This window comes from Barbus barbus (genome assembly GCF_936440315.1).
Source record: "Barbus barbus genome assembly, chromosome: 6".
Taxonomy (NCBI): domain Eukaryota; kingdom Metazoa; phylum Chordata; class Actinopteri; order Cypriniformes; family Cyprinidae; genus Barbus; species Barbus barbus.
In genome coordinates, this window is record NC_136734.1 from 35,298,328 (window position 1) to 35,321,374 (window position 23,047).

The 23,047-nt window shown below is 40.0% G+C and overlaps 2 protein-coding genes across 2 annotated transcripts; one reads left to right on the plus strand and one right to left on the minus strand.

The window, feature by feature from the left end:
- The first annotated feature begins 3,344 nt into the window (after positions 1 to 3,344).
- Positions 3,345 to 8,928, plus strand: c9 (complement component 9). The gene is made up of 11 exons (XM_079419884.1): positions 3,345 to 3,464; positions 3,618 to 3,726; positions 3,915 to 4,065; positions 4,159 to 4,309; positions 4,707 to 4,845; positions 6,112 to 6,537; positions 6,748 to 6,988; positions 7,144 to 7,278; positions 7,581 to 7,756; positions 8,180 to 8,408; positions 8,505 to 8,928. The coding sequence occupies exons 1-11, from the start codon at positions 3,388 to 3,390 to the stop codon at positions 8,654 to 8,656; spliced, it is 1,986 nt and encodes a 661-aa protein (XP_079276010.1). The 5' UTR covers positions 3,345 to 3,387; the 3' UTR covers positions 8,657 to 8,928.
- A 3,490-nt stretch (positions 8,929 to 12,418) lies between these two features.
- On the minus strand, positions 12,419 to 14,235 carry gas1b (growth arrest-specific 1b). The gene has a single exon (XM_079419551.1). It carries the CDS (start codon positions 13,701 to 13,703, stop codon positions 12,921 to 12,923), a length of 783 nt encoding a protein of 260 aa, XP_079275677.1. The 5' UTR covers positions 13,704 to 14,235; the 3' UTR covers positions 12,419 to 12,920.
- Positions 14,236 to 23,047: the final 8,812 nt, after the last annotated feature.

Consider the following 23,047-nt stretch of genomic DNA (forward strand, 5'->3'; position numbering starts at 1 on the left):
AGGCATCAACACACACTACCATTACAAACTTAAGATCCGACAAAGCTGGAGACAAAACTGAATGCTTATAAAGAAACAGGAAACAAAAGGAGCAAACTAGATCATTAATCAAACAGGTGACAGGACTAAATGATGATTACTAATTAACTAAATCAGAACAGGAACTACCAAATAAGGTCAAAACAGAACTGAAAGGAAAACCGACATGTGACAGATATCGCCCCCCCCCCCTCCCGGTAGGTGCATCCCGCACCGTAACATCGGGGAGGGCGTCCTGGAGGCTGGAGCAGGACCAGGATAGGACAGGGAAGCCTCCAGGACGGATCAGGAGCCTTGGGAGACCATGGCAGGACTGGAGACTCGGGAGTCCATGGTGGATCCGGAGCCTTGGGAGGCCATGGCAGGACTGGAGATTCGGGAGGCCATGGCGGATCGGGGTCCTTGGGCGGCCATGGCGGATCGGGGTCCTTGGGCGGCCATGGCGGATCGGGGTCCTTGGGCGGCCATGGCGGATCGGGGTCCTTGGGCGGCCATGGCGGATCGGGGTCCTTGGGCGGCCATGGCGGATCGGGGTCCTTGGGCGGCCATGGCGGATCGGGGAGCTCCGTGGCCTTGGCCCTTGGCCTGGCCACACAGGCTGAGACTATATGCCCCCCCCATAATTTCTTTGGGAAAGTTCCCCTCTGGCGGCCATATTGGAGGAGAGGGTTCTTGGGGGCGCTCTGGAGGAGCGGGCGCTTGGGGGCGCTCTGGAGGAGCGGGCGCTTGGGGGCGCTCTGGACGGAACCAGCGGAGACGAAGGAGAGCTGGACGGGACCAGCGTAGATGCAGGAGGGCGCTCTTGCAGCGCGGACTCTTGAGGGCGCACTTGCAGCACGGACACTTGAGGGCGCACTTGCAGCACGGACACTTGAGGGCGCACTTGCAGCACGGATTCAAAGGGGCGCTCTTGCAGCGCGGACATTAGAGGGTGCACGGGAGGCGTGGGGCTGGACGGGGCCAGCGGGAACTCAGGTGGGCTGGACGGGGCCAGCGGGAACTCAGGTGGGCTGGACGGGGCCAGCGGGAACTCAGGTGGGCTGGACGGGGCCAGCGGGAACTCAGGTGGGCTGGACCCTCTTGCGAGGTGCAGGGATAGGAGGGCACAGACGAGGAGCAGGCACTGGATGGCACAGGCGAGGAGCAGGCACTGGATGGCACTGGCGAGGAGCAGGCACTGGAGGGACTGACATGCCCTCAAACTCTATCAAAATCCCCACTGGCACCTGTTTTTCCTCCCTCGGTGGTTCGGGGTGAACCGTTATTGGCGGCGGAATCCTTTTCGTCGCGGACGGCGCAACGTTCATCGCCCCTTGCGGCGGAATCCTCCTCGCCGCGGGCGGAACATTCATCGCCGTCCCAGGCGGAACGAATTTCTCTTGGGCGGTGGGTTTGGGTGAGCGGCGAATGGCGACCCGTTCTCCCCAAAACGGGTGGCCTGGGTAAGCCGCGACAGGCAGCCCAACATCCCACGCAGAACGGGCAGGGGCGAGCCGCGAACGGCGGCGAGAACCCCCGCAAACGACGGGAACCAGCTCGAGCATTCCGAGCGTTGATCTCGTCTTCAGTTGGCGGTCGGATCTTCTGTCACGGTTGGTGGTTGTAGAAACGGGAGCGCACGATGAAGAATAACAAAAAGAGACTTTATTAGGCATCAACACACATTACAAACTTAAGATCCGACAAAGCTGGAGACAAAACTGGATGCTTATAAAGAAACAGGAAACAAAGGAGCAAACTAGATAATTAATCAAACACAGGTGACAGGACTAAATGATGATTACTAATTAACTAAATCAGAACAGGAACTACCAAATAAGGTCAAAACAGAACTGAAAGGAAAACCGACATGTGACACCCCTGTCCGTGATACCAGGCCACATGCTATTTGCATGTGAAATCCATGTGTTTATGATTTAGTCTTACTCTAAAATGATCATTTTGATTATTTTAAATAACAGCAACAATAATAATACATTTTATTTATAGAGTGCTTTCTCAGGGTTCCTTAAAGATTTTTAAAATGCAGGGCTAAATAATAATTGGATTTCAAAATAGAAATATTGTAATTCCTGATTAGCTGACAAAGTATTACTGTCTCTTGGCCAAGAATTTTCACTGTGGTTTTGAGGTTGCAGATACAGCCCATATAGTACAAGTCTCCCACAGCACCCCCAAAAACAGGAAAAGAGGAGAGGAGTGCAGTTCATGCCCCCTCCACCTTCCTGAGTGAGCGAAGGGGAAGTGTCTGAAACATTAAAAAGTGCTGTTCTCAGCACATAGCTGTAGTTTACAGGACAAGATCTATGTTCATGGACCTCTACTTTGCATGGCCAACATTCCTCTTTGACCCCACACAAAGACACCATCAGAGCTGTATTGTTTTGTGACATGGTTGAATTTGATGAGTGAAGAAGGCAGCTGACTTGGCACAGATGAAGTGCAGGCAGCTGATAAGTTATTCACTTTGAAAGATAGTGAAATACTTTTCTATGTGTAATACATGTTTGCACCATCAAATAATTTATTTGAAGGCATTTGATTATAAGTAATTAAGTAATACTTAAGTAGATAAGAACACAGTAATGCTTCTCACAGTAAACATCCATAAATGGGATTGTGCATTAAGACTGACATTTATGAACATCCACCAAACAAACAGGCACATTCTCAAAAGCCTGCAACCAGTAAACACTTTTGGACTTCTGATATGTCAATAGTATTTGTTTGAGATTTCAACATGTCTCAACATTTCATCATTGATCTCATGGTCAGAAAAAAAAAATAGTTTTACACTAAACTGAACTGAAGTGGAACTAAATTGAAGAAACATAGAAATCACATATGTATTTGTGTATACTTATTTGTACATATTTATTTTACTTATTTGTTTGAAGAATTTGTTGTATTATTTAAACCTATTTACCTTTTAAGTACTTCACCCAAATAGTACAAACAGAATGTAATCCCACGATATGGTAACATTTTATTTTATGGGTAGTTTTTATTTAGAAACATATTTGCACACGTTCCTCATTTTTATAAAACTACTGTATCAAATACTTTTTTGTAACGCAGACACGTGAATGATTTGTACTTAATGCTAAAAACTATTTAAAACAAGAAAATACACATTCTGTGACAGGTACAAAAACATCAGGCAAAAACAGCTTGAAATACATTAGTCAGATAGTTAAACAAGAAAGTTACGGTAAAAGTCTTTGGAGACACACACATTTCCAAACCTCTTGTCAACTCTAAAAAGCTTAGTTAATTATTAACCTTGAATCGATGCTTAAATACAAGCGAATTCCTACACACTTTCAAAGGACCATCCAAAGCTTCGCCATGAAGGCTTTAGCTGCTTTATGTGTAACAATATGCATTCTTTATCAGGTTAATGGAAAGAGCATAACGGACCATATGTATGTATGCAATAAAATTGGAGTGCATGCTACACTAATAGATTTGGAAAATGCGGGAAATAATACCTTTATGTTTAGTTTTTGTTTTAGACCAAAGTCATGCACTAGAATGGAGTTGGAATTGTAAGTGATAATTATTTATCTTTCTCAAAGGCAAGGGACAAGACGAGAGGTGCGGGAAATTAATGATCCCGGATCAATCGACTGCAAAATGAGCGCCTGGTCCCCGTGGACGTCCTGCGACCCATGCACTAATAGGACGGTACTGTAATTCCTGTTCTCTCTCTGTTTCTCTTTAAACACCTATCTTGTCATCTCTCTCAGACTTGTGAATGTATAACGTCTTTCAAATTGTCATGTGAAATCATTCTGATTTAATAATAATCCAACAAGTCACACAACTTAAAGATGAAGAAATGTGAAGCATTCACCTGTGTCTGTGTAACACAGCATCGCTCTAGAGGTATTGAGGAGTTTGGGCAGTTTAAAGGCTCTAGGTGCATGAACCCAATTGGAGAGCAGAAACCCTGTAAACCTTCTACCAAATGCCAGATGGACCCTCCACCTGTCTGCAAGAGCTCTCAATTGAGGTGCTCTTCAGGTTAGTATTTTTTCTCTTTGCAAAGCTGGCCAGTAGAAATTCAGTTGTAGGGTGAAACAATATTCAGTATTAAGAATATTACTGTGCCCTAAGGAATATGTATAAACAAAAATCTGAGGTGTAACGGGGATTACGACTGTGGAGAGCCTGATACGTCTGATGAAGATGAGTGTGATATCATCAGGACACCTTGCGGCAAGACAGCTGTATTTGAGTCTGATATAGCCATCCAAGCTGGATACGGGTCAGAGCCTTTTGTATCTCCCAATATTTGCTCATAATATATTAATTAAAGTTCATTTATACAACATATACAAATGTTGTATAAATGAACATAAGGTTTTAATCAGCAAATAACTTTATCAAGAGATATTTTGAAAAAACAAAAATCATCAAAGAATTCTGAAAAAAAAAATGCTGTAAAAGTATTGTTTGTTGCTATTTCACATTGGGGTTTGCATGAATTAATGGTAACATAAACTCTTGCAATTTTTTTAGGCATTATGGAACCACATTTTTTTTTAACTGTAATTATGAAATAGAATATAAATAATTACTGACAACAGAAATGTTGCAATTATCACTACAGTTCTGGATATACAACTTCTGCACATGAAAATGCTTAATTCCTGTCTCAACAGAATAAATATTCTGGGATCTGGACCTCGAATGAATCCCTTCAATAACAGATTCTATAATGGTCAATGTAATCGGATCAGAGAACCATCCACATTGGAATATAACAGACTGCCTTGGAATGTTGGAGTTCTCAACTATGAGGTGGGTCTCTCATTTTACTGTAGGCTTGATGTCAGCTGTTGTTTTACAAAGCTTTTGAATATAAAAGGAATAGTTCACCTAAAAATTCAAATTTGCTGAAAATACTTACCCTGAGGTCATTAAAGATGTAGATGAATAAGTTGCTTCATCGGAACAGATTTGGAAAAATTTTAGCAGTACATCACTTGCTCACCAGTGAATCCCCTGTGAATGGGTGCCATCAGAATGAGAGTCCAAACAGCTGATAAAAGTACACAATAACCTTCTGAAGCAAAAAGCTTTGTGTTTGTAATAAGTGAAAAAGTGAAAGTCGTGACGTATTGTCAAGTATGGTGACCCATACTCGAAATTGGTGCTCTGCGTTTAACCCATCCAAGTGCACACACACAGCAGTGAGTAGTGAACAAATGCACACACACACACACACACACACACACAAACACACACACACACACACACCGTGAACACACACCCGGAGCAGTGGGCAGCCATGCTGCGGCGCCCGGGGAGCAATTGGGGGTTCGGTGCCTTGCACCTCAGTCGTGGTATTGAGTGTGGAGAGAGCGCTGTACATTCACTCTCCCACCTACAATCCCTGTCGGCCGGGGACTCGAACCCGCAACCTTTCGATTATGAGTCTGACTCTCTAACCATTAGGCCCCACATAAATCCATCACAACATTTTTTAACTTCAAACCATTGCTTCCAGCTAAAATAGGAATCATCTATCCATAATATTGCTTTCTCATGTGAAAGGTTCTCTCATCTGAATCAGGAGAGAAATATGCACATATAAAGCACTGTTTACAAGTGAAAACATTCCAAAAGAGTATTTTGGTGTGAGAGGGCACTAAGTGACTTTTTCACAGAAGACAGCGTTATTATGGATTATGGACTCTTATTTTGGCCAGAAGCAAAAGTTTAAATTCAAAAAGCTGTTTGGACTCCCAGTCTGACGAAACAAATTCACAACAAAGGATCAATTGGTGAGTAAGTGATGTAATGCTAAATTTCTCCAAATCTGTTTTGATCAAAAAAAGACAACTCTTGGATTTACATCTTGGATGACCTGAGGGTGAGTAAATATTCAGCTAATTTTCATTTTTGGCTTCACTATTCCTTTAGCTGTGAGCAAAACAAACTGTAAATCTCCTAAAAATGACTGTGAGACAAACAGATAAGTGAATAGTTAAATGCATTTAATTTCTAACAAAGACAACCATCTAAAAAAAATGAAAAAGTCTTTACCTGTTTCTTTATCTTCAGACAAAAGTGGAAGAGAGCAGCTCTAAGGAGATGTATGAGGACATTCACTCTTTAATAAAAGAGATATCTAGGGAATCCTCTACATCTTTTGAACTAGGCTTAAACTTCAAGTTTACACCTACTGAACCCTCCAGTTCTGGTTCAGGTGAGGCTGGCAGTGCTGGTGGAGGTGGTGAAGTTGAGGGCGGTGCAGCTGAAGGTCCCGATGAGGGCGGTGAAGCTCCAGGTCCTGGTGAGGGCGGTGAAGCTCCAGGTCCTGGTGAGGGCGGTGAAGCTCCAGGTGCTGGTGAGGGCGGTGAAGCTGAAGTATCTGGTGCAGGCCAAAATACTAGTCCTGGCTTAGGTTTTAGTGGGTCAGTAGGATTTGACACTAAGCAGTCAACAACAAATATCATCAAACAGCTGTCAGAAATCACAGTGACCAAGGTGAGTTTTTGCTTGTTCTCTTTTGAAGAGCTATTTGCACTTTATTCATTATAATTCACATCTTTAGGCTCATGAGCCACCATGTGCACAGAACAGGCTGGAATTCAAAACTGTCAAAATAATATATATACTGTATATATCCATATATATTTCAAATACAAAGCAGTATTTTGTTAATGTAGGGTCTACTACAAACACGTTCTCTTTCAGAAAAAGACCTTCATGAGAGTGAAAGGCAGAGTGCAGCTGGCAACCTATAGGATGAAACAGCGAGGGCTGGAGGTGTCCTCAACGTTTCTGGATGATGTGGATGCCCTGCCACTTACATATGAGAAGGGCCAGTATTTTGCTTTCTTAGAGGACTATGGAACACACTTCACCAAGAACGGAAAGTCTGGTGGAGAATACGAACTTGTTTATATAATGAATGAGGATGTCCTCAAACTAAAAAGTAAGTTTAAAATCATAAAATATGGAGACAAAGATATAGGCTACTGCAAGATTCAAAGACAAGGCATTAATGGGAAGCATAGCTCACTTTTTCAGCCTGAAAGTCTGATTAAAATATTTGTTTTTATTTGATGGTTCAACTTTATCTGATTGCAGAGGTCACAGAATCCACAGTCAAGGAATGTTTCGAGCTTGGATTTACGGGCAACTTACAATTTTCTCAAGCAGTAACAGTAGGAGGACACGTTAAACCAAAAAACAACTGTGATGCACTAACAGACAAACCCACAGGTGTGAATGAGTATACATTTTTTTTAACAGTAAGCTGGAAGGATTGTTCACTCAAAAATGAAAAATAAAATCAAAGTTATAATGGGGTCCAGTGTTATTTTGGCCCCCACTGACTTTCATAGTAAGACTAAAAACAGTTCATTCACAGTAACTTTACTATTTGTGTTTAAAAAAAAAAGGTTTGGACCTGAGGGTGAGTAATTGAAGATAGAATTTTAATTTTTGGTCAAACTATCCCTTCAAATGAATCAGACACATGCCTTCTGATAAAAAGATAAATTGTTCACAACCTTGTTCACCAGATGACAGGAACACGAAGGGGGTTATTGATAAAGTGCTGATTGCAGTGAAAGGGGGCAGTCCGGCCTCAGCAGTAGCCATGAAGTCTCAGCTCACTAAAGATGGCATTCTAGACTATAATCAGTTTGTGGAATGGGCAAAGACCGTCTCTGCTCTGCCAGCCCTCATTCACAGTGATGTGAGACTCTCCTCGCCTTTACTTTACTTGCCAGTGCATGCATGCTAACTGCTGTAATGGAACACAATTTGTTCGGTCCCACTTTATATTTGGTGGCCTTAACTACTATGTATTTACATTTAAATTAATAATTTGATACAATGCACATATTGTGTACATACATGTTTTTACATTGTACTTATATTTTAAAAAAATACCATTATGTATGTAATTACATTTATAATTAAACTGTTGGCCCATCCTTTACACCTTAACCCATCCTTAAACCTACCCATACTACCAAACCTGACCCTAACCTTACCCGTATGCCACCTCAATAGCAGCAAAAGTGATTTGCAATGCAATACTTTTGATGTAAGTACATAGTAGTTAAGGCCAACTAATATAAAGTGTGGCCATTTGTTTTCATTGTTGTTTTGACAGCCTGAACCCATCTACAACGCGATCCCTTTGGACTTTCCTGATGCTCAGCCGAGACGGGAAAATCTCAGAAGAGCCCTGGATGACTATGTGGCCGAATACAGCGTGTGTAAGTGCCAGCCGTGCCAGAACGGTGGCACTGTGATCCAGATAGATGGGGAGTGTAAATGCATGTGCCCACCAGGGACTGAAGGTGTTGCGTGTCAGAGCATTGAGATGGAACTGGTGAAAGGTGTGTTTCTGTGTGAACAGGCCTGTAAAATTTCCATAGCATTAATTTGTGTTGGTTTGAGTTGAGTGTACCCTCTGTCTGTTCAATCACTACTAGCCAAGTCTTTTGAACAATTGGGAAACTGGGGCTGCTGGTCTTCCTGGTCGCTCTGCTCCGGCGGGCGTCGCAGACGGACGCGCACGTGCAATACTCGCGGTGTACCAGGCGGAATCTGCAGAGGAGACAGGACTCGTGAAGACTACTGCTAATATAGTGGTTCAAATACACAAATAGTCATGTGATATTAAAAGTGTTGTACAAATTACAATTGCTTGTACGTTCAGACATTTCTCTCATGAAGAGCGGTTTAGAGAAACACGTGTTTGACAGCACTGCCATCTTGTGGTCAATAGATAGTGCAACCGAAAACAGTTGCATTACAGAAACGGCAAGCTTTTCTCATTTTACCTGACTTTTTGCTTACCACGGCAGTACCATACAGTGATGGTTTCACAAATAAATTTCATGTCACTTTAAAATATACCATGGTATGATATTAATTTGCTGAATAACATTACCTATTTAAGTTTAGTTAAACTAAAGAATGTGTTTCCTCCTCTCCCGCATCATATTCATAGCAATGATATGAAAATCAAAGAAAGACTGGTGGTTATTATCCTGCCTGTTAGTAAAGCCACAAGATTTACTCACATAAACAAGAATTTACTAGAGGGTAAATGTCTGTGAATGAGACCTTTGCATCTTTGATCACTTTGTCTGTGAATTGATAATAACCTTAACCAGATGTTAAATGATTTGACTAGTATCCACTTTTTAATGAATTACCATCCTCATATTATTATTTCTATAATAATATAGCATATTTGAATGTTTATTTTAAAGATTAGCCTTTTTTAACAGGAACTAGTGTTTGGGGGCACACAAAGAAGAAATGAATGTGAGGAATAGATATGATGTTGAAGTAGATGGCTCACTTTTCACTCTTCTTGGGTCTCTAGAGGTCAGGTTAATAGAGTAGCACTCGTGGCTCCCTATTGAGCCTATGAGAAGCTCCTTTCAGCTTCAATACCCTTCAAGAGTCAACTTGTGGTGGCAATGGCTTTGGGCTGACACCCTATTTAAAAAACATCACTCCAAACCAAGAAAAACAAAAAAAAACAAAAGGAAAAAAAACATTATATTCAATTTCATTTATGTTTATTTTTATAGTGCAGCTTTACAAAACATGCACATTTCTACATTACAAGTAATTTGTTATTAGAGGTGACTCTCAAAGTAATGTCCATATGGTAGAAGTGTGTGTGTGTGTGTGTGTGTGTGTGTCATATATATATATATATATATATATGTATACACACACACACACACATATACATATACATATTCAGCTGTAATAATATTGCTCAAAGAGAATGAAAGGAGAAAGAGAAAATATCTCAAAGCAATGAGCTAAAAGGTGCACCTCCTGCTTAACCCCCAAGGAAAAAACGAAAATGTCCCGGTGCAGTCAGATTCTAACTTCCCTGAGGTCATGGCATCCATTGAAGTTTCTAAGAGCCGTCACGCCACATTACCTTTCCCATCTGTCTCAGAACCGTGAAAATTAAGTTATGCCGCATGTCAGCACAGTTTTGTCTCTCCTCTCACACTCTTTTCACTGCTCCCCTCTTTTTCTTCATCCCCTTGATGGAAAAAAAATGGACATAGAGCAGCAATCAAGTCATATGCACCCATGCAGTCCGGCTCACTATTGCAGACTAAAGAATGCTGATGGTGTGGAGGGGTCTTCTGTTTGTCCATGTAGGGTCATTCAGAAAAGGCCCTTCACTGCCTGCCCTTCCCCCAAATTCCTGCTTTAAGAACCCCTTAAAAACCAACCCCCTCTTCCCATCCACTGGCCTGACAATCAAACCTCTTCTTTCTCCTGCATTCCCCTCTCAAAATATTTTCATGTTTGGATTATGTCAACAGCTTAAATGTACTATGGATAGAGTTTCCACAAAGAGAATCTGCTCCATGTTACACCATGATAGATGTGTAGATGTGTTCACTATTTTGAATTTTTATTTTTTTTTATCACATCCTGAATCTTAGCCAACTCAATCTGTACACATGCTGGCACAAGTTTTCTTACACAAGCAAACACAACATTTTCTACTCTGCTGTTTTTCACTTCCTTTACACTCAAATCTGTGGACATAACTGGATTAACAACAGTGTTGTCAATTTTAAAGGGGTCTGTTCGCAACAAAAACTGGATGTGACAGGTTCAACACAGCATGCCCGATCTGAGAAATGGGTCCCCTGTCGCAAAGTCCCAGTGGGGCCCTTCACCTGATGAGGATGAATAGTCAGCTCTCCTCATCTTGTTACTTCAAACTGAGAGAAAACAACAAGCAGAAAAGTTCAGTTACGAGTTATGCATTTTTTACTTTCAGTTATTTTCCCTCTCTAAAATATTTTAAAATATATATATGCTATTGTTGTTGCTTATACATTACAAAGTAAATAAATTCCAGATTATCAATACATACATCTTTTCTGACAAAGTTTTACATCACAAAAAAATAAATTAAATCCTCAAGGTTTTCCTCACAAAACTAATAATGCTCATTCATAAAAAAATAAAGTATTTAGATTTGTACTTTTTCTATTCAAATGCATTACTAACGTGCAAATACAAATAAGGCATAATAATTTTGAAGAATGTAGTTTTTGAAAAAGTAACCTCCTCCATTTGGACCAGATTATCATAATTTACATTGTACTATCTTCTCCTTCTGCTCTCTCAAGAGCGTTCACTCTACTCTTTCTAGAGGTGTCAGCTAGAAGACAGAATGAAGTGCCAGGTCATTGTGTACTGCCTCTATTGTGTGTTTAGTATTAGCATGACAGAAGTGCCACTCGACTTCTCCATCTTTCATTAAGACCGAGAAGCCTTGTCCCATGTCTGCCTTGAAATGAACTAAGCACCACGGCTGCCATCTTGGATCTCTAGAACTCTAGTAACACAGCATAAAAACAGCAGGGCAAATTCTATATTTTATGGCATAATTGCTCTTTTGTATTTGGAATGCTAAAAAAGTATCAAGCTGGTATTGTTATATTAAACTTAACAAAGAGGCATATGGAATCTAAGAGGAGATTTGTACTACCCAAGTGCTACTCACACTGAGAAGCAAACTCTTTTGAGCAGCGACAAGCCCACTTACACACAGTAGCAGGCTGAGTGCGTTTGTGATGGCTACTTGAGGCTTCATTCACATGAACAGCGCTTTTTTTCCTTGTCAGCCTGAGTGAAGACTTTAAATAAACATTCAGGCTTTGAACAAATAAGCCAGTCTCTTGGCTCAGGCTCAACTCTGATCCTGTTTAAAGACAACCTCATTTATTTCCTTAGATGTTGAGAGTCTCTGGGAACTTAGACTAACTCCTTCTGTAAACATTTATGTTTACAAGGTCAAGTGCAGGCACAGACAGAGCCAAAATGTTTGACTAGCACATGCTCATGATAATGACTTTGGTAACACTACTTATTTACTATTGAAATGTTGTTGTATGCATTTGTCAATTTTATTTAATTTCTGTATTTTCTTAAATGGGTGTGTATAGAGTATTTACAGAGTGTTAACTTTTAATTTTAGTGACTTTTTCTTATTTGTAAGTCGCTTTGGATAAAAGCGTCTGCTAAATGACTACAAGTAAAAGCAAAGTAAAAGTAAGTAACATTTATAAACTGCAGGGGATGTCAGGTGGAAATTAAAGCTTTTTTGATGGCAGACAAAATATTATTGACAAAATTGCTTTATAATGACTTGGTATATTTAATGCTCATTTTATAGCATATTAGTATATCTTCTAAATGGTACGTTAAAATTTCATGAATCTGCTCTCGAGAGTAAAATAGAAAGTAAAAACATACCTTCATTTACCTGACATCAGATCTGCATGTAAAGTTATTGTATTAGTTTGTATAGTGAAATAATCAGACTCACAAATCAGATGATCTTTGGAATCATTTGAAGCCAATCTTTATGAACATTATTACATGGTATTGTTTATCAACATTATTCACACAATTATATGATACAGAAACATTATACACATTTACAATAATCATTTTGTTTACACTTACCAATGTTTCATAAAAAAATAAACTTCCAATATTTATTTATCTCTTTGAATAGTTCATAATAACTTAATATATAGCGGAGCACATATTTCCAACATATTTTCCTTACATCAAAGACAAATTACTCCTTTTCATGGTGTGCAGATTTTGGCAGCTCAGCTAGGTTTTTAAAAACAACCTTTCACTGTGGGATTCTGGATTTCTTCTTCTCCCATTTTCCGCTTTATTTTATCCCCCTCCACACACACGCGCGCGCACCTTTTGTTTTTACTTCCATGGGGGAGGGGGGAGTGTTAGGGCTTAATTTTGGGAAGTCCGAATTCCCCCCGTTATTTCCACCCAGGCCACATATGCAGTTAATTCTGAAAACATGTCCTAGCCTATCTTATTACAACAAGAGAATAAAGTGTCAAAATGGTGGACATCACAATCGAACTCTTTTGTGCTCTTAAATCCCAAGCATCACTCTCCTCGTCCTCATAATCATAGTCGTCGTCCAAGTCGTCCTCGGTATCTGAAAAGCCACTGCCGCCGTACCGTTCGTTAAAGCAGAAGTTTTTCATGCTGCCTTTGACATACTCGCATATGGTCCTCTCTGTGCCGTCGCACACGCAAGTGTCCAGCTGCTGGGCTTTGGGGATGGAGCGCATGTTCGTGATGACCCGCCGGCAGTCGTCAGAGCAGCGGTCTCCGCCGAACAGTTTCCTGCAGTGATACAGATAGTCCCGCATGGCGGTGCTGCACTCGGGATCCTTCTCGCACTGCTTACGCGCTTCGGTGCAGCCCATGTGGCTCGTTCTGGGCATACAGGGCTCAATGGCTCGCTTGGTCATCTTGCATAGAGTGTCCGAGGCGCACTCGCAGTCCTCCAGTGCCGGGCCGTTCACAGTCAGATTGAGCTGAATGATGGAAGAAATGCAATGGCTGGGACATTTCTTCCTGTTGCCGTTAATCACCGGACCGCACGCGTGTAGATACTGAGTGTACGCGTAGTGACACTCCGGTTCTCCTTGGCACTTCATGATGGCTTGCCAGCATATCAAGCGCTGGTTGTGTGCCGGTGATGCGGTGGATAAACGACTATAACATATCAACGCACAGCCGATGGACAAAATCAATATTTGCAGCCGTGGAATGACTGCAGAGTTGCTAGAGCTTGCCATTCCTTGATGTTGCAGAAGCTTAAAAGTTAACTTATTAGATCAAGGGATTCCATTTGTTGATTTATATCCCATAACGTTTCTCCGCCAGAGACTGAGATAAACAACTCCTCTTGTTCCATTTAGCCGCGTTCTTCTGCTGACCACTTCAGATAGTTATGTTTGCTCATGTTTGTTCCTTCGATATCCGCAGAAACGTGTATCGAAACTCCTCCATGGACAAAACACCAAATGGTTGGAAACGAATCACATTTGATCACTGCCGCGAAAGCAAAACGTGCAGCAACATCTTGAAGCGCGTCGAGTCTTTAGGCTATTGTCGCTGCTCGTTGTGCAGTAATCCAGCAAGGAATCAACGGTTTAGAAATTACATCGAAACATCCCAAAAGCGACCTCACACTGCATAAAGCTGGAACAAGTTCAACTCACTCTGCCTCCTCTCTCTGTGAGATGTCTTGGAGGATCTGTTCTGTTCCTCGGACCCCAGAAGTATGCGTGCAGCACACTATTGTTCTGATCAGTTGTTGTGATTTCTGACGTCTCTTAGAGGGTGGAGGTCAGAACTTGATGAAGGTCGAGAATGTGGAGAGGGTGCGGGCCGTAATTTGACTTGATAAAGCGTCAGACCCCGCCTATGGTGACACAGTGCTATAATATTTTGGCTATCAAAGTGCATTGCATGTACCTCCGTGAAGTTGGCACCCCATAAAAATAAATAATCACCAAAACTATGCCATTCGTTTGTGCTGATTTGTGCCGCAAAAACGAGCGTTTGTGCTGGTTCGGTGTTCGAGATACAAGAAGGGCCCGGAGATTTGTTTCAGCAGCAAACGAACGGCACCGTTTTGGAGAGATTTGGACTGCATGGGGTGGAGAGTGACGTCACTGGCCCGTTTTGTATTTGTTATTTCTGAGGACGGGAAATAGATACAATGTAAATTTGAACGGCACAAACCAGCACAAATCGCGCACAAACGAACTGCACTGGTTTGGAGCGATTTAGACGGCATGGGGTGGAGAGTGACGTCACACGGTCAAAAAAAGAATGTTTAATATCTCGAACACCGAACCAGCACAAACGCTCGTTTTTGCGGCACAAATCAGCACAAACGAATGGCATAGTTTTGGTGATTATTTATTTTTATGGGGTGTCAACTTCACGGAGGTATTGCATGTCCCTGCCCAGTCCTCAGTACCCTAAGAGCAATGCTTAGCCATTTTCAATTCTAAGTAATAATGCATAATTATTTAGCCTTCAGCCTGTTTTAAGAAGTGTTTTAATAGGTATTCGTGTATCTGCACTCCAAAGAAATATCATGGAGGAACAAGTATTTGAGTTCAAGGTATTACAATAGACAGTGTCAGTTTATAATTTTATTTTGTTTGATTTAAAAATGGAATGATATCGATACTTTGAAATCTCAGCGAAATAACTTGATCGATAGTTTTCATTCACATTTCATTGACATTTTTAAGTGAAATTATCAGGTCAAGTTTGTTTCAAATACCCATGAGAAAATAAATAAAACATAATTCCCTTAAGATCAAATAAAATATTTCTAAATAAAATAACAGAGAGTTGTGTGTGCGTTCTTATTTTTAATAAGGCTTCATTTGGCATTAGTTTGTAAATCCATAATGAATTTAACAGGCATTTTGCAGACAGTTGTTTTATTTGGCTTTATTTGGAGAGCTGGATTTGTCTGTTTAAACACAAGGGTTTCAAATATGTTTTTGCAATCATCACTGCTCCATTTTAATGCATATTCCTATATTCATATGTTTTCAGTGGGTCTCATTCAGTAAGTCCAAAATCTACACAACAGTTATAAAAGATTTGTCCAAAAGTCAAGGCATGTGGACGCATGCTTCTCTATTAGAAACACTTGTAGGAAGTTCACTTAGGTGATTTCTGTGATGGCATGTATTGGGCATTGCATTTGGTCAGCAGATGATTGCATGAATAATCCTTTGATCCTCTCTGGTTGGGTTGATTGCCTAAATCAAGCAAAATAACAGCTTTCCAACACACATCTTTTCTTTTTCCTTCTGTTCTCACCCCAAAACTTTCCCATCCCCTCATTATGTACTCCACAGTATTATACAAAATGCCCTTTCTCGTTCATGTTCAACATAGCAGGTCTGCATTTTGAGAGATTTAATCAAATAAACTATATAATTATATCAACTTATAATTAGATATATTTGATGTTACAAATTTGATGTATATCTTTAACATTAACGTACATGTTTATGGAATAATCCTGTGCTTTCCATTTCTCAGTATCTGATTATGATCATCACCTGTCCCAGATCTGCAGAATGAGAAAGGGCAGTTTTTGCAGAACAGAGCGGACTGTGCTATCCATGCTGCATTGACCCTATCACACTGCAGTGCTCAAACCACAAAGCTCAGGCAGCTGGCCAAAAATGCCCCCTACCCCACCCCCATCTTTCAACATTTTCTCCTTTTTCCAATTAGAGAGATTAGATGGCCCATTTGGGAGGAAAGGGGCGAACAGTCTCATGCAAATACTCTAACATTCCACAGAAGAACTGTAATACAGCACATCTATTTCCAACATAGCTTTCTCACAAGACTGTTTTTGTTGACGTGAAGAAATGAAGCTTTGAACCGATTGGAAATGAGAAAAGTGCTGCAGTTTTGCTATCTGGTGACATTTCATTCAGGAGAACGTAAAAGTTTAAAATAATAGATCAATCACACTTTCTGAAAATGCAAACTATTCCACAACAAGCAATGAAACGGCTTCCCGACACTGAGAAAACAGAATCGTTCACACACAGAGGACTCCGAGCAACTCCAGAGCCCAAGGCTTCACTCCTCACAAAGGATGAAATTGTTCAATCTGCTGAGACTATTACTGCAAGATGTTGGCATTTCCTTTTCTTATAGAGAGAACTGCTGTGAAACGTATTCAGAATCTCTCTGAGAAGTCGGTTGTCCCCTCTTGCCAAGCTGTCAGACCTGTTTATCGTTATTTGCTGAAAAGTAGCCCAGGCCTTGCGATCAGGGGAAAAACTAAAAGAGAACTTTCAGTGGAAAGACCTGGATTTAAGATGTGTCTAATTATTTGCATAATTTCAGCTCTAGAGAAGTTCTAGCTCTTTTCGTACACTCATGCTGCTGAAATCTATCCTGAATCATGTCGATGTTGGACGCAGACCAGAAATGAAATGGGCCAAATTTTCTCTCCTTCAGATGAAGTCTGAGGCATGAACAGACAACGCTGTCCTTCATAACTTTAACCAGTTGCATACTTAAAACTATTATAGGTATAAACTACAAAAGTGTCATTCCTTTAATGATTATCATATTACTTTATACAGTTTTCTTTATGGTCAAAAGGGCTATTGAAAAGTGCCAAAGTAAAGAAATCACAACACATGAAGACATTTACTTTATATAACATAGAATTTCCTTTTTCTATCGAAACCGTTTTGTATGTTGCCCACAGTGATAGTAAGTCACAACATCTCTAGATTAGGAATGCTGAGGTTTTTTTTGGAAAGAGAGCACATGGCTTTCTCAGCGCTGAAGAAGTCTCAGTCTTCACGTCTCCACCACTGTCACAAATGATTACACACACTGAAGCCTCATTGCCAAAAACATATTCATCAAGACCTCCCTAGTCAAGAAGCTCTCAAAGGCACAGCGATTGAACACTATGATATTAGTTTGTTGCCAAAACAGCCTGGCTCCACCGAGCTGATTTAATGGAAACAGCTGTTAACTGTCTCTCCGCTACTTTCACTGGTCTGTGTTTGCTTAACCGTCTGCTTTTCTCATATCTTAAGCAAATGTTTCTGAATTAACTGTTGCAGCCATTTGCCGGGTCTTTTATAAGGAAGACCCTCTCTAAAGCTCTTTATACAAATACCATCTGTTGAACTGAGCAAATACTTTAGATGGAATTTCCCTCTTTGAAACTCCATGATTGTAATGTGTGGCTAAGGTCTAGTATGTCACACATTCATCTTGCCTATCATAATAAAACTTTCTGTGTCTGTAAAAAGCCATATTGTATAGTCAACCATCTCGGCTAAAAGCTTTAAATGGATTGCTTGCTGGTCCTTTGCTGTCCTCACTTAGACAACCTGTAAAGTGCACTTGACCCTAAAGTAATGGTCTGGTGATATTTAAACAGTAAAGCATCTGTAAAATGAGTAGAACAGAACCGAGGGCTGATGTCACAGTGGTAAAGATGATTCCTTGTACAGAAATTAAAATAATACCAAACTTTTAATCACGTCTTTGAAACGATCGTCGTTTAATGTTTAGTTGTGTGCTAGCCAGTTTATAAATACTAATAAATCAAAATGGAAGGACCCAAACATGCTGAATATTTTTCACTTGATCATCTTTTATTGAAATATGATACTGAATAAAACTGACCCCAGATTCTCATTTTGTTACATCAAACTAAGTATAGCACTTTGACTTTTGAAAGCCTTGAGAATGAGCCACACGCTTCTTTCCCACCGATGAAATTGTAAAAATGAGTATCTTTAAACTGATATACATCAGCACTGCTCTTAGATGTACTTCAAATTCACGTTGCACACAGCAGTTTGGACATGAAGTTCAAATGGAAATTGTGACTTTTTTCTCTATTATGTATCTGAGAGAAGTTGCTTATCGAATGACACAGAATGCAGAGCGAGACTTAAAGGGTTAATTCACACCAAAATGAAAATTCTGTCATTAATTACTCATCCTCAAACCCGTAAGACCTTCGTTTATCTTCGGAACACAAATTAAGATATTTTTGATGAAATCGGAGAGCTCTCAGACCCTGAAATGTTCCTAGGTCCAGAAACGTAGAAAGGACATCAGTGGCTCAACTTCAGTTTTGTGACGCTATGAGAATACTGTTTTTTGTGCAAAGAAAACAAAAATAACAATTTACTCAACCATTCTTCTCCCCCGAGTTACGTCTCCCGCCACGCATTGTGATTCTCTCTAAAAATGGCGGAAGACGTAATTCGTCGGAGAAGAATTGTTGAGTAAATTATTTTGTTTTCTTTGCGCAAAAAAACAGTATTCTCATAGCGTCGCAAAACTGAAGTTGAGCCACTGATGTCACATGGACTGTTTTACCGATGTCCTTACTACGTTTCTGGACCTGGGAATATTTCAGTTGTGTTGCTGTCTATGGAGGGTCTGAGAGCTTTCCGATTTAATAAAAAACATTTTAATTTGTGTTCTGAAGATGAACGAAGGTCGACATGAGGGTGAGTAATTAATGACATAATTTTCATTTTGGGGTGAACTAACCCTTTCATTTTTGTTTAACCAGTGCTTAAATAGATTGTAGAAAGTAATTTTGCTATCTAAATGGATGATTGTTAGTGATAGGTTGCAGAAGACTGCCCACCTTTGTGTGTGTATACACGACATCAGAGAAGAGTTGTAGTTTTAAGAGGCCTGGCATGCTGATGTTTTTGATTTAATCTTATATTTAAAAAAAAAATGTTGTGCACTGATAAATCATTTTACATAAAAATAAGAATTATCCATTTTGATGTGATCAAAAGCCTTATTAATTGCAGTAGCGTAGTTGCAGTATTGCTGTATCAATATGCATGTCATATTTTTTTTTAAAAAAGCTATTTCAGTCAGCTGTTGCTTAGTAATGTTAACATAGAGAACCTTTCTGCAAAGTGTTACTGATATTTCATCACAAAGCAAATGAAATGCGTTCCATGTGGGCTAACTGACATCATAGCTCTCATGTCCCAGGAAGGTTTGACCCATTAAGCCTCAATATGTTCACTGATTAAAAGAGAATTCATGGTGGTCCTGAGCAGCGCTGTTATGCTCACACTGTAGTGTAGATCGTTTTACATTCTTGTACAATTTATAATCTTATACTACAACATATTTTTGGAAACTGACATGCAGCTGTTTTGTTGGTCACTTAGTTACAAATCAACACCAAGTTCTGGTGTTCATTTTCTCATCAAATAAAAAGTGCATTACAACACAGACAAAAAACTAAATATTTTGTACCATGAACTGCATTTATGTTTAAGTGTGTATATATGCACAAACACTGAAGTAAAGCCATTAGCTTCAGCTTAGCAGCGTGTGTAATGGCACCAGCTCGGTCCCTCTCATTAGGCCCATGTTGTTGTTGATTTGTTTGGGGAGGGGACATGAGATGTAAATAAGGTCTCTCTTGCCTATTGTAGCCTGTATCGGTCCCTCTTCCTTCCCTCCCCCTTCTGATTATCATCTCGGTTGGAAAGTTCCCACGAGGCCTGAACGTTTTTTTACCGTAAGCCAATCAGTGGCATGAAGGCAGGGCATTGTGAATGATCTATTGTCTGTCCGTGGAGGGCTGGAGAGAGGGGATGAGAGCGGAATTGTTTGGGCCTTTAGCTCACCACCATCAACACAGATGACAGTGAGTTTCTGAATAGGTAAACGAATATAGGCAAAACTCAGAGGGGTTTACATATCTTCACTGCATCTGTGTTAGTTTCCCGTCTGATAGATACAGTATTGCAAAGGAATGGGTTTGGAAGAATGCTATTTATTTAAGGAATGAGTCATTCAGTTTAAGAAAAACAGAAATGTGCAGTTAATATAGACAATGGCTTCTTACCAGTATTATTCATCAATAAGATCAAGGAACTGAATAATGTTGAGATGTTTTTTTAGGATTGAACATGGTAACAGACTTATTTTCCCAAATTGTTCCACCTCCTGTATTCTCTTTGGTCTTTGTCTTTCCGGTGTTAAAAGTCAACATCAGCAATAATAAATCGATGTGTAAGTCTAAAGAGATGAGCTATCCTCACATTGCCTTAAATTCCCACTTGAGTTGTGCATTTGGAATTTAGTCCATGCTTGCATTCGAGTTTCAAACACACAGCGAAACTCTAGCTGCTCTCAGCTATTTTGAGGTGAAAGTGCTAGGTTTTTAAATTTTACTCTGAGAAAAATTTGCAAAATTTGTACCTTTTAAGGATAGTTCACCCAAAAATGAACATTCTGTCATTAACACTCATATTGGTCCAAACATAAGACCTTCATTCATCTTCGTTCATTCAAGATATTTTTGATGAAATCACAGAGTTTTCTGACCCTGCATAGACAGCAACGCAACTGACACGTTCAAGGCCCAGAAAGGTAGTAAGGACATTTCTAAAGTAGTTCATGTGATTCAACCACAATTTTATGAAGCTACAAGAATACTTTTCTTTGTGTGCAAAGAAAACAAAAATAACTTTATTCAACATCTCTTCTGTGTCATTCTCCGCTGTGCATTCACAAGAGTACCACGACACATGGACTATTTTAATGATGTCCTTACTACCTTTCTGGGCCTTGAATGTGTTAGTTTCGTTATTGTTTATGCAGGGTCAGAAAGCTCTTGGATTTCATCAAAAATGCCTTAATTTGTGTTCCAAAGATGAGCGAAGGTCTTACGGGTTCAGTACGACAAGAGGGCGAGTAATTAATGACAGGATTTTCATTTTTGGGTGAACTAACCCTTGTCACTCATACCTTTAAAGGGAAAACTCTGTACCTTAACCACCTCTAAATGGCACATAGCGGTCCTATAAACAAATATATATTACTGCACTCTAAAAAATGCAGGGTAAAATATAGACAAACCCAGTAATTGGGTTGTTTAGACCCAGCCGTTGGGTTACTGCCCAGAAGGTTGGGTTAAACATTTAACCCAACTGTTAGATGAAAATAACCCAGCATGTGTTCTGTCCAATATTATCCCAGCATTTTTTTAGAGCGTGCTAATATGCATCAGGTGTAGTTAAGCTACAATATTGTCCCTTTATGGGTTCTCCCCTGTGCACTGACAAGCTCTTGTACCCTTAAAGGGAACGATTTTTGCAAATCTTTTGCCTTACAGTGTTATTCAGTGGTAAAGTATGTGCATGATTTTGTCAGGTTAGACCGTATCTTATGTACACGGTCTCCTTTCTGCAAATATCTGTATGTGCATCTGATGTTGGAGAGGATTGAAAAGGAAAAGGAAAGTGTTATTAAAAAACTACAGCTGCACAAATGTATTTAAGAGGATGTGATTGCAGGGGAAGATGTTTTACTTTTAAATTTGATAGGCACTGTATAGATAGGACTGGAATGATGGGGAGAACGGGATTGGGAAATTATGTGGCAAACTCGATTTTGCATGCGCACTACATAGAATAACCAGTTTGGTTTGGAACCTCAAATTAACCTTTTGTGCAATGGAAAGTTGCCATGCATGTTAAAGTGCCACCACAGAAGCCAATAGTCTCAGAACACATGCACTGACAGCTACATCTCAGAAATGTCTTGTAATGATTACAGTGATTGCCACAGTACTGAGATCAGTTCAGTAAAAGTGGGAATATCCTGTCTGATGACATGCACACATTGAGGGGAGGAGAATAGAATAGAGAGCCTAACCGCAACATCTAAATATTGACTGTACAACTTGTAATCATGTTTGGTCTGCGGGCAGGGTGAAAATAAACACCAGTTTGTGTGTGTGTGTGTTCTCTCATCCCATAATAGAAACAGTGCAGACATGCCTTTTCAATATGTTTAAAGCACTCATAATTAAACATGCACATATTATTAAAAGGATTAGAAGAGATGTATCTCATCAAGACTTAATATGCTGTGTTTGCCATTGACATTTGCGATTTTAAGCATATGGAGCTCATCAGAGTGGTCCTTTGCATTGTAATTGCTCGTGGTTTCTATGCATACTGATATAAATCTTTTCATGTGGGTGGTCTTGGAAATAGGAAGACCTTCTGCACTGAAACAACAAAATAAAGCATTTTACTTTCACTCGAGGGGTATGCTTCGCTTTTCAATTTCATCTCTGTCGTTATATCTTCATAATTCACTCTTTGCGGTGGGTAACAGCTTTTCCTGATCCTTCCAGTTCTGGAATGTCATTGAGCAAACATTTCTAAATTGAAAAAAAGAATGAAAATAAGAACTTGGCAGAATAGCACAACACGGGTAACTTTAACATTCCCCACCAATTCTTTTCCTTTAGGATAACGAAAACATCTAAAATATGGAATTTCATTAAGTAAATTAATTTAGAATTTTTTAATTCTCGCAGATTTAACTAGTATAAGTCTGAATCCCTCTCCTAACAATGGATATAACCACCTTGGCTAAATAAACAGTAAACAGTAGCCTATGAGAAAGCAAAGGGATCTTTTGAAATGGATTATAAAATGTACTTCAATTCAATCTCACCATTTATAAAGCATATTTTCCTATCCTATGTTTGTTCGTGGACCAAAAAAAGAATGTCTATTAAATGGATGAGTAATTGTGAATGAAA